General features: G+C 36.2%; 1 protein-coding gene across 1 annotated transcript in view; it reads right to left on the bottom strand.

Moving 5' to 3' along the window:
• Positions 1–11,821, bottom strand: part of FANCM (FA complementation group M) — a 79,458-nt gene extending 67,637 nt beyond the window's left edge. Inside the window, 4 exon segments of the mRNA XM_057488485.1 lie at positions 4,265–4,423; positions 7,792–7,869; positions 10,395–10,567; positions 11,116–11,821. Of these exon segments, the coding sequence (XP_057344468.1) occupies positions 4,265–4,423; positions 7,792–7,869; positions 10,395–10,567; positions 11,116–11,632 (927 nt within the window). The 5' untranslated portion in view covers positions 11,633–11,821.
• Between the last annotated feature and the right edge of the window lie 868 nt (positions 11,822–12,689).

The raw sequence follows: 12,689 nt of genomic DNA on the forward strand, positions 1-12,689 counted from the left end.
AATCCCATATGAACAGTCTAAACTAACAATTAATGAAACTAGAAAGAGAAGAAAAAATGAAAACCTAAGTCAGTAGAAGGAGGGACATAATAAAGATTAGAGCAAAAATGAATAAAATTGAGAAGAATAAAACAACAGAAAGAATAATGAAAGCAAGAGCTGGTTCTTTGAGAAAATAAACACCCCTAGTCAGACTTAACAAGCATAAAAGAGAGTAAGGAAACAGAAACAGAAACAGAAATGAGAAAGGAAAATCACTATGGACACAACAGAAATGCAAAGAGTTATTAGAGAATACAATGAAAAGCTATATACTAACAAATCGGATAACCTGGATGAAATGGACAACTTTCTAGAAAAATACAACCTTCCAAGGCTAATCCAGGAAGAAACAGAAAATCTGAACAGACCAATTACCAACAACGAAATTGAATTGGTAATCAAAAAACTACCTAAGAACACAACCCCTGGAACAGATGGCTTCACCGCTGAATTTTAGCAAACATGTAGTGAAGACATAATAGCCATCCTCCTCGGGTTTTCCAAAAAATAAGAGGAGGGAATACTTCCAAACTCAGTCTATAAGGCCAGCATCACTCTAATATCAAAAACAGACAAAGACACCACAGAAAAAGAAACTACAGATCAATATCCCTGATGAACATAGATGCAAAAATACTCAACAAAACATTAGCAAACCGAATTCAAAAATACATTAAAAAGATCATCCATCATGATCAAGTAGGATTTATTCCAGGGATGCAAGGATGGTACAATAGTAGAAAATCCATCAACAAAAAGGACAAAAAACACATGATCATCTCCAAAGACGCTGAGAAAGCATTTGACAAAATTCAATATCCATTCATGATAAAAACTGTCAACAAAATGGGTATAGAGGGCAAGTACCTCAACATAATAAGGCCATATATGACAAACCCACATCCAACATCATACTTAACAACAAGAAGCTGAAAGCTTTTCCTCTAAGATCAAAAACAAGACAAGGACGCCCACTCTCACCACTTTTATTCAACACATAGCACTGGAGATCCTAGCCACGGCAATCAGACAAAACAAAGAAATAAAAGGCATCCAGATTGGTAAGGAACAAGTTAAACTGTCACAGTTTGCAGATGACATGATATTGTACATAAAAAACCCTAAAGAATCCACTCCCAAACTACTAGAACTAATATCTGAATTCAGCAAAGTTTCAGGATACAAAATTAATACACAGAAATCTGTGGCATTCCTATACACTAACGATGGACTAGCAGAAAGAGAAATCAGGAAAACAATTCCATTCACAATTGCATCAAAAAGAATAAAAATACCTAGGAATAAACCTAACCAAGGAAGTGAAAGGCATATACCCTGAAAACTACAAGACACTCTTAAGAGAAATTAAAGAGAAACTAATAAATGGAAATTCATCTCATACTCCTAGGAAAGAATTGATATTGTCAAAATGGCCATCCTGCCTAAAGCAACCTACAGATTCAATGAAATCCCTATCAAAAGACCAGCAGTATTCTTCAACGAACTGGAACAAATAGTTCTAAAATTAATATGGAACTACAAGAGACCCTGAAGAGCCAAAGCAATCTTGAGAAGGAAGAATAAAGCTAGGGGGATTACATTCCCCAACTTCAAGCTCTACTACAAAGCCATAGTAATCAAGACAATTTGGTACTGGCACAAGAACAGACCCATAGATTAATGGAACAGAACAGAGAGCCCAGATATAAACCCAAGCATATATGGTCAATTAATATATGATAAAGGAGCCATGGATATACAGTGATGGGGATTACATCCTCTTCAACAACTGGTCTTGGCAATACTGGACAGCTACATGTAAGAGAAAGAAACTGATTATCTAACTCCATACACAAAAGTAAACACAAAATGGATCACAGACCTGAATGTAAGTCATGAATCCATAAAACTCTTAGAAGACAACATAGGCAAAAATCTCTTGAATATAAACATGAGCAACTTTTTCTTGAACACAAGGCAAGGGAAACAAAAGCATAAATGAACAAATGGGACTACATCAAACTAAATGCATCTGTACAGCAAATGACACCATCGGTAGAACAAAAAGGCATCCTACAGTATGGGAGAATATATTTGTAAATGACATATCTGACAAGGGGTTAATATCCAAATATATAAAGAAGTCACATGCCTCAACACCCAAAAAGCAAATAACCCGATTAAAAAATGGGTGGAGGATATGAACAGACACTTTTCCAAAGAAGAAATTCAGATGGCCAACAGACACATCAAATGATGCTCCACATCGCTAATTATCAGGAAAATGCAAATTAAAACCACAATTAGCTATCACCTCACTCCAGTTAGTATGGCCAACATCAAAAAGACTAGAAGCAACAAATGCTGGCAAGGATGCAGAGAAACGGGAACACTCCTACACTGCTGGTGGGAATGTAAATTAGTTCGACCATTGTGGAAAGCAATATGGAGTTTCCTCAAAAAAACTATAAATAGAAATACCAGTTGACCCAGGAATTCCACTTCTAGGATTTTACCCAAAGAAAGCAAGATCTCAGATTCAAAAAGACATATGCACCCCTCTGTTTATTGCAGCATTATTTACAATAGCCAAGATATGGAAGCAACCTAAGTGTCCATCAGTAGATGAATGGATAAAGAAGATGTGGTGCATATACACAATGAAATACTATTCATCCGTGAGAAGAAAACAAATCCTACCATTTTCAACAATATGGATGAAGCTAGAGGGTATTATGCTCAGTGAAATAAGCCAGGCAGAGAAAAACAAACACCAAATGATTCCCCTCATTTGTGGAGTTTAACAAGGAAGCAAAACTGAAGGGACAAAACAGTAGCAGACTCAGACTCCAAAAAGGGACTAGCGGTTACCAAAGGGGAGGGGTATGGGAGGGTCGGTTTGGAGGTGGGGAGAAGGGAATTGAGGGGTATTATGACAGGTACACATGGTGTGGGGGGTCACAGGAAAGACAGTGTAGCACAGAGAAGACAGGTAGTGACTCTGTGGCATCTTACTACAATGATGGACACTGACTTCAATGGGGTATGGGGGGGACTTGATAATATGGGTGAATGTAGTAACCACAATGTTTTTCATGTGAAACCTGCATAAGAGTGTATATCAATGATACCTAATTAAAAAAAAAAGAATTCTGTCAGGGTACCACAGGGTCAGCTTATCTCTGCCTCTTGATGTCTGGAGCCTCAGACAACTGACATAAGTAAAAAGAGGTAAAATAGTTTGACTGGGGCTGTATGTCTGAACCCTCAATTCTATGTATGTCCTGATTTCTCCTTTCTCCTCAACTTGGCAAACTTGAGGTTCCTCATGGCAAACTTGGGGTTCATCACATTCATATTATTCAAAGTCAGTCATAAGGCCAACCTAAATTTGAGGTATACTACCTTTCCAAGGAAGGAATGGTAAAGAATTTGCAGTCATCTTTAACCCACAACAAAGAAGATAAAAAAACAAGGTGTTCTCCTAGCATGACACTAATTATAAACTATAGAAAAATGATGTTACCTCAAATTCCTCCCACTGAAAGTGATAAGTATCTAAGTAGTTTCTCAACTACTACAATTCTGATATTGGGCCAGATAATTCTGTGTTTTGAGGGGGCTACTTGTTGAATGCAGGATGTTAAGGAGCATTCTTAGCCTTTCTACTAGATTTCAGTAACAAATCTACCCCCTGCAGTGCTGATGACCAAAAATGCCAAGACATTGCCAAATGTTGCCAGGTGGGCAAAATCACCTCCAGTTGAGTACCACTACTACCTAAGGTATCCAGGAGGAAAATATTTACAATATATTTCAACAAAGAAACTTCTGGTTGAATCTGGATACATGTTACAGGTATATTCAATATGTGAAAATTCACTGAGCCATACACTTACATTTTTGTGCACTCTGCTGTTTATATGTGTGTATGTGCTTTATACTGCAATTAAAAGGTTTACTTAAAAGAATACAGAACTATATACGGCTATTTTTGCCTTTAGAAATGGTCAGTCATTTTGTATTTCCTGTTTAATTAACAGTTGGCTAAAATATATAAAACACAGTGCTCTTTCCAAGAACATTAACTTCAAAGGATTTTTCAACATATTAGCGATATAAAATGATGTAAGTACATGCTCACAGCCAAATTCTATTAAAAAAAATAATTACATTATCAGTTCATTGATTGAAACCCTGAATTGTTGTAAAAATAGCTTACCTGGATATATGCCTTTTGGATGCCTCCAAGTTCTTCACCAAGGGTAACAACTACCTTTTCAACTCGTCTTTCATGAGAGTATGGCAAAATATCTGGAGAATCTTCAGAACGAAGTTCTATCTGCCCAATTAGTAGATTAGTAATAACCTGTTGCACAGCCTACACAAAATCAGTTAAATATGATTATAAATACATTGCATGTTGAATTTTTTTAGTTTAAGTCACTAACAGAAATAAACCTGTGGTAAAATTTTTAAACATTAGAATTCATTCATATCATTAAATATTTTTTCAAAAGCTAGATACATCAGCAGAAGCATGATAGGGGGATAAGCCTTTTAAAATGTCTTTACTCCATACAGCCCTTCAAGCCAAGCATCCAATAAATAATATTAGTAAATGTCCAAGTTCCTCAACTGTATTTTGTACTTTCCAGTGGCAGGGATATATTTCTTCCATCAACATTTTATGAAGACTCAGACAAACAGAAGCTTTATTTGGAAACTAAATCCCCAAAACATTATATAGCATAATTGACTTTAGAGTCAGAACTACAACCAAGATTTCTTCATTCCCTGGCAAATACTTTTTCCCACTGATTTTATGTGGGGAAAAAAAGAAAAGTCTTGTTACTCTTCAAGGACACAAATATAGAAATTAGAAATACTTTACAAATTGGCTTGTTAATAAATTAAGGATATAAGGTCTATACTATATACTAAATCAATTATTGATAAATTAGTGGAATATTTTCCATTTAAATCAGTATGATATAAATATATTTTGGGTGTTAAAGTTCATACACACAGAGCTTATATACGAACCTAATTGTAAAAATGGAGAACTGTAACAAAAACATACCACCTGTTGATATAAGCAACTACTGTACCAATAGACTACAGTACTAACAGTGTGAAGAAGGGAAGAATGCAGGGAGGGAGGGCCGGAGGAAGGAATTACTAATAAAAGAATAAAGAGGGGACCCTGAAAGAATCTAGAATTTGAGAGCTTTTTTAAAACTAGAAAAGCCTCTGGACTTAGTTTTAAACAAAAAATACTCTAGGGCAAGAATCACATCTAAATCTTTGTATGTATGTAAAACCTTTGTATTCCCAACACCTGGTACAGTGCCTAATACAGTACACTATAGTTACTGAGGGTTCACATACATTCAAAATCTAGAGCAAAATTACGACCATTCTATAAAACTGAGTAAGACTTGAATATTTTGAATTATTCATTCATTCACTCAACAAATGTTTGAGTAACTCCCTCATGCCAGGCATTGAGTTAGTTGGTGATAGAGCTATGATCAAGATAGACATAATATCTACATTCATGTAGCTACTATTTTATTGGGGCAAAAAGGAAAAAAATAAGCAAAAGAATGACAGATTATAATAAATATGAAGATGAAAATCACAATAAAGGGGGAGCTAACTTTTGACAGGTTAATTAGAGTAGAACTTTCTGAAGGCACAACATTTTTTTTTTTTCTTTTTAGTGGCTGGTTTATTTGTATTTCCAAGACCATTTTTCCAATAAGCCAACACAATCAAATTACATGCAGCTTTGAAGACATTCTACCTTACAGTTTGCTACCTTACAGTTTGACATTTTTTTTTTTTTTTTTTTTTTATTGAAGGGTAGTTGACACACAGTATTACATTACATTAGTTTCAGGTGTACAACACAGTGATTCAACATTTATATACATGATAATTCTAGGTACCAGCTATCACCATACCAAGTTGTTACAATATTTTGACTATATTCCTTATGCTATACATTACATCCCGGTTACTTATTTATTTTACAATTGGAAGTGTGTTTATATATATATATATATATACATATTTTTATTTGTGAGGGCATCTCTCATATTTATTGATCAAATAGTTGTTAACAACAATAAATTTCTGTATAGGGGGGTCAATACTCAATGCAAAATCATTAATCCACCCCAAGTGAAGGCACAACATTTAAGCAGACTTAAAAAGTTGGCTAAGACAACCACGCATGTTTAAACAGGTTAGGGTAGGATCAGAGAAAAAAGAGAAATTTTAAAAAATCATCAAGGCTACAGACAGAAGGAAAAAAGATTTACAACTTGGCAGAATTGAAAGCTATCTTGGAAAGTCTCTAAAACCTAACACAGCAGACCAGGCAGAGCTACAAAAATCAGGATGCCATGGGATAGGGCTCAAAATCTGCATTTTTACCATCTTTCAATCAAGGAAACCAGAGCTCCCTAGATAAAAGGTTGATTCCAAGGCTGGGACATGAACAATACTAAATGTGCATAAAATATCTGTGATGCCAGAAAATTAGAAGTGTTTTATTTTTTAAAAGTGCATGTCCAAAGGATACAGTATTCATCTTCAAGGTGCTCCCAGTGGCCAAAATTGTAACAATCTGAGCAACAAAATTAATAATGATAGCACTGGAATGCAGCCCATTGAAAAAAATAACGGTCCACTAGTCCATATTGATATAAATGATACAAAATAACTGAGTAAGTAAAATAATGGAGAGAAGGGACAGCTCATCATTATAGAAGAATTCAAATTAACAAATGTAAAAGAAATGAGAGAAAGCAGAAACCATGATTAGGCAAACACAACAAAAATAACTGTTGAAGCCAAAAGCCATCATTACATGCTAAAACAGAGTTTTAGCTAAATGTAAGTTTAACATTTACATAATCTCAGAGTATCTCCTCCACAAGATACTTATTAATTGCAAGGGGGAGAGAGTAATTTTAAGATGGAGAAACCCAGAAGACATCACCTTAACCATGTCAAGATTAACAGCACCAGTGAGAAGACAAATGTACCTCACATATTCTGTGATAAAATGCACTGAGAAAGGGACAGCATCACTTCTGCGGTATTCTTGCCAAAAATGCATAACCTTTACTCCAATCGTGAGAAGACATCAAACAAACCCAAATTGAGGGATATTATACAAAATAAGGTCATGGAAGGCAAGACTAAGGAACTGTCACAGATTGGAAGGGGCTAAAGGCAATGTGGGATTCTGGACTGGACTGTGGAGCAGGAAAAGACAGTGGTGGGAAAACTGGAAAAATTAAAATAAAGTCTGCAGATTGTTACTAGTATTTTACCAAGGTGGATTTCCTGGTTTTGATCATTTTACTATGGTTACATATGTTAACATAAGGGAAAGTGAGCAAAGGATATACAGAGCCTTCAATTTTTGCAAATTCTGGAAGTCTAAAGTTATTTCCAAAAAAAAAAAAAAAACAGAACTAAAAACATTAATAATTTAAAAAACACTTTTACTATTTCAAAACTGAGTTCTTTTAACAAACATCTTTAAGTGATTCTTATGCATACCAAAGTCTGAAAATCACTAATGCAGAAAACTTCTACAACTATAGAACCAAAGGCTGACATGTTAAAGTCCTAATGTCAAACTAAATACTAGAATAGTAAACTGATGTGGCCCAATACAAAAGCTCTCATTCTCTTAAATGTTAATAAATGGAAAAACATTTAACTTACCTTTATATCACTACCTGGTGTGGCACTAAGAGCCAAGATTCTAAAGTGATTTGTGTATTTGACTAGTTCTCTTACAACCTTAAAAAAAAAAAAGTTATTTAATTTCATATATCAATACAAAAATAACAGAGATTATGTTAAACAAGCTATTATACATGGTCCATTATTATTATTTCTTATCAAGTGTATTGATGGGTCTAGGGGATGGAACTATCATTAGTCATATTATCTGAAGAGCAAATGATTTAGGTTTATACTCTACACCAATCAAAAAAACCTTAGGATTTCTCCTATATATATAAAGCTACAATGTCAAGGCCTAAAACACAGGCAAATCAGCATGCTCAGAGGGCTAATTTAAGGACAAATGGAAGAAGAGAGTCCACTCGCCATTGCTTCTGCCAGTCTAACCTTACCTCTATAACCACACATGTACTTGAAAGATTAAGATCAATCATAACATAAAAATAGAAAAAAAAAATACTAATATGAAGTTAGATTTGAAATAAAAACCATTGTTTTAGGAAACTATTTTAAGGAAGTTAGATTTTATGTGGAAGTCTCATAACTTTTAAATTAAGTTTATTCATAAAAGAATAAGGCTAATTTGGGGGAAATTTTATAAATTCAACTATCCTTTTAAATCCTAAAACATTTTCTCAGTGGCACCAAAGCATCATTCTAGACTTTGCAGTTTGAATTAAACACCCACTTCTTTTAAGATTAATGATTAATATAATTAATATTGGATATTTTGCCACACTCCTATACCCCTTCACATGAGGGCCCAGGACAAGGAAAAAGGACCCCTAATAAAATGAGCTGCAGGTACAACTCTCCATATCCATACTTCTGCATTACACATAGGAAACAGTAAAACCATATTATCTAAAAATAGCTCTATCTCAACCTATATCAAGCACCAATTCAATGAGTCTCAAACTAAATTTTGAGTAATACTCAAAAAATATTATTTATGGAGTTTCTTTTTAACATGATACAGAATTCACATAAAGATAGCACATTCTACTTAATTGATACTTAAATAGAATTGTTCTAATTAAAAACAAAAACAAATGAAAGACAAAAATGTCCCTAACACATTACTATTTTCCATCAGGGATTCTCAAGCATTTTGTAGAACAGGAAATGGTATTGTGTTTATAACCGAGGAAGCTACATTCCTGTCAAGCTGGTGTGCCTGTTAATAACTATATTTGTAATATTCAAAGTAGCATAAACACTCACAGCTATTTGGATATTAGGTCAGTGCATTTCTCATTGTACTCAAGAAAAGCATAAACCTTGAAGCTAAGAAAAAAGAAAAACTTAATGCCTAGAAACTTTTTAATGTAAATTAGAATTGCTAAGTATAAGCTAAATCTACAAAATGAATTCCATAAAAAGTAGAACAAAAAAATTTAAATGCACCTCTCAGGCAGAAACCTTAACAAATGGTTCACAAACCTTGACTTGGAAAGATACAAATAAATGGAAAAATATCCATTTCCTGACTGAGATCACCTATAAGATGACAACCCTCCAGAAGACAAGACAGAGATATAATGCAACAACACTTAAAATCCCCAAGGAAATTACTTTTAAAGTCCACAAACTGACACTGAAATTCATCTCTTTGCACTAAATGAAATCGAGTGCAAAATCGAGGGTACTCTATACCCTATCACCAGCTATTACAGTCTTAACTACCTACATTTGATGATTTTCAAATTTGTATCACCAGCCAGAATTCTCCATTGAGATCCATACTTCTATCACCCGCTGCTTATTGAAAATCTACAGCTACATTCCTCACAGACACCTAAACTCAACAACCTAAAACTGTACCATCTTTCCACAATACCCCAAATCTTCTCTGCCTCCAGAAGTCTTCACCCTGACTAGTAGTACCAACATCCTCATGATCTTCCAGGTCAGAAGCCCGGGAGTCATTTCAAATTCCTGGTATCATTGTATACCCTGCCTTTAGGCTTTTCTCCTCTAAGCTCTTTCAATCTTAAGTATCATCTCACTAAACATTTTTGTATTTGTCTCCACCACCTGTATCTTCCATGGCCTGTAAAAAGCATTCAAACTGCTAAGCATAAAATACAAATGCCTTCATGATCTGACCCCTTAAGTAGCTCTCTGGCCATATCCCACCTCTTCACAATAGTACTTTATATTCCTATAGTACTTAACTGCAAGGCACTGTATTAGGTATGTTGCATACATTATGTCATTCAATCCTTATAATGCTGATAGTTAAGTATTTTTTTACCTAAACTGCCAAGAAATGATACTGCATATCCACTTCCAATCTTTGGATTACCTTAGTTCCAAAACTGCATCCATGCCCTATTTTAGATCACTGCCCCAACCATAATTAGGCTCTCATCATCTACAACTGAAATTAATGATCTTGTTAAGCTTTAAAAAAAAAAGCTCAAACTGGTTTGAATGAAGTATTTCCTACCATCTGTTCTGAGTTAACAGACGTAAGCTTTTGTCATAATATCATTAATAATTCCATCATTAATAATTATTCCCCAAAATTCTCTTTAACAAGTTCACACTACAAATACTTTTTAACAAAATATTACCTGGCAATAAGCATAGTTCCCAAGAGCTTTATGAGCTTCATCAATAACTAGACACTTTACTTCAGCAGCAGGACAAGCTCCTCTAGCAAGATCATTTACCATGACTTGAGGTGTAAGAAAAAGGACTCTCTTACTGCCCCAGATTTCTTTCCTGGTGAAAGCTTGAGTAGACCCTGTAAATAAAAGTGACATGCTACATTCTAAACCGTTACTTGTAAAATATAAATCATCTGGCCTATTTTCAGAATGCATTCCTGCGTTGCTAGTCTGTTTTCAAGAGTTAAAGAATTTGACAAACCATTGGAATGCTGTATTTTAAAGCCCTGTTGTGATCCAAATATCAATACTGACTCTCAACGGAAGACCACAACTAGACTGTCTAGAGAATTCCTACAAAATGGCCTAACATTTGAAGAGGAGCAAATTCCTCAACTGGGAAACTGAAGAGGCAAGAAAGTCAGGAAACCTAACGTTCACTTACCAATGCGGTATACACTTATAATCGCTTCAAAATTCTCTGACAAGCTACGGGGCTTCTCCGAAGAGGTAATAAAGCAACCCATTTCATTAGGGCTGGCCTTGCTACAAGCAAATAAGCATATTATGATCTGGGTCTAGTCCACATGGGTGAGGAATTCCTTTAGCTCAATTTCCACCAGAACGAGCGCTCTCCCCTGGAGAGAGCCTTTAATTTCAAATTAACCCATTCTTTTTTAAATACCTGTCATTTCGGCCATGTGGGATTGCGGAATACCCATCACCCGGTAGCAAGCCTCGATCTGCTGTGTCACCAGAGGTTTCGTAGGAGCCATGAAGACTACCTTGCCGGAAGGGAACCAGCGGTAGAAATTGTACATGACCACGGCGGCAATAAAGGTCTTTCCTAACCCGGTGGGCAGACACACCAGCGTGTTGCAGAACAGAGCGGTCCGGGCGATGTGGAGCTGGTAGTCCCGCACTGGGCAATTAGTAGGGTAAATCCACAGGGCGCCCGCTGAGGTGCAGAATCCGCCATTGTCTAGACTCAGTTGCTGCTCCGCCTCGTACACTGCTACCAAGTATACATCATCGTCCGACTCCGGCTGAGCCTCCACAGCCTGTGCCGCTGCAGGAAAACGCGCCCTGGAAGTGGCAAGGCTCGGAGGCCGCTCAGTTCCAGACCTGCAACCCGGAGCCCGGGCGGATCGGGAGACGCTAGAGCCCCATGTCTGGAAAAGCGTTCTCTGCCGTCCGCTCATAAGGCCGACGACCACCGCAGGCTTCTACCAGACGCTAGCAGCTGCAGCAGCTCAACCTCCACGATTCCGTTCCCCATCGGTTACCTCCACACGAAACAGTGGAACCTGAGGGCGGGACTGTGGCCAATTGCTCCAGTCGAAAATGCCGCCACTGAGTTTGCATTGGGAATATAATTGGCTGGCTTTCCGGAAACCCTCGCGGCCCACCCGGAGACGCATGCGCATTGTTATGGAGTTACTCTAAATGTGGTCCCCCTTTCAGTTTTTTTTTTTTTTTATAGACTTTAAGTTTGAGTTCCGTTTCCGATGAATAGATGTATGGGCCTCACGGTCAAAGTGATATCGTTTAAAATGATAAAAATAAATGACCTTGAGATCTCAGGGACAATAGATACTCATATATTTGTGAACTTAACGTTACTGGGCACCTAATGTGCTTTATTCTTTGTTGACTGTATTTTTAAATCGGAAAAGGTGAAAAACGTGTTTTGATAGTTAAATAACTTAATTAAGGCTGAGAAAAAAAAAATTCCAGGTCTCCTTTTAGCAGTATTTGGAATGACAATCCATTATTTTAGAATGTTTATTGTCAAAAGGGAAGTGAGTAACTTGGTCCTGATATTCGTTGGAAAAATCCGAAAGAAAAAAAATCGTCCTAATACTTCAACACAATTACATCTTAATGATGTAGGGCGGTAAGCGTTGGCATGGTATTCTATCCTAGCGATAGCTTTCTACCTCAGACTTGGATACTACTTCCGGCTTCGCCACTCTAAACCTGGAGACTTAACCTCAGTAAATTTGTCTTCGCATATATTGAAGAAAAGTACACACACATCATGAGATAGTTTTGAGCATTAATAATGTCACCTTCACCAACGGCAAGCGATATCCTGCGTGCAGCTTCTATACATTGTTTTGTCAAGTTTCTGAAGTTCCTTTTAGACAAACTTTCTGTTTGTATCTTGGGAATTAAGCGGACAGGTTGTATTTTTGTTTTGTCTCATTTGTGAGTTTTTAAAGGGAGATGGTGTAATATGGGTTGTTCTGATGGACA

The sequence above is a fragment of the Manis pentadactyla genome, chromosome 11 (genome assembly GCF_030020395.1).
Source record: "Manis pentadactyla isolate mManPen7 chromosome 11, mManPen7.hap1, whole genome shotgun sequence".
NCBI classification, from domain to species: Eukaryota; Metazoa; Chordata; class Mammalia; order Pholidota; family Manidae; genus Manis; species Manis pentadactyla.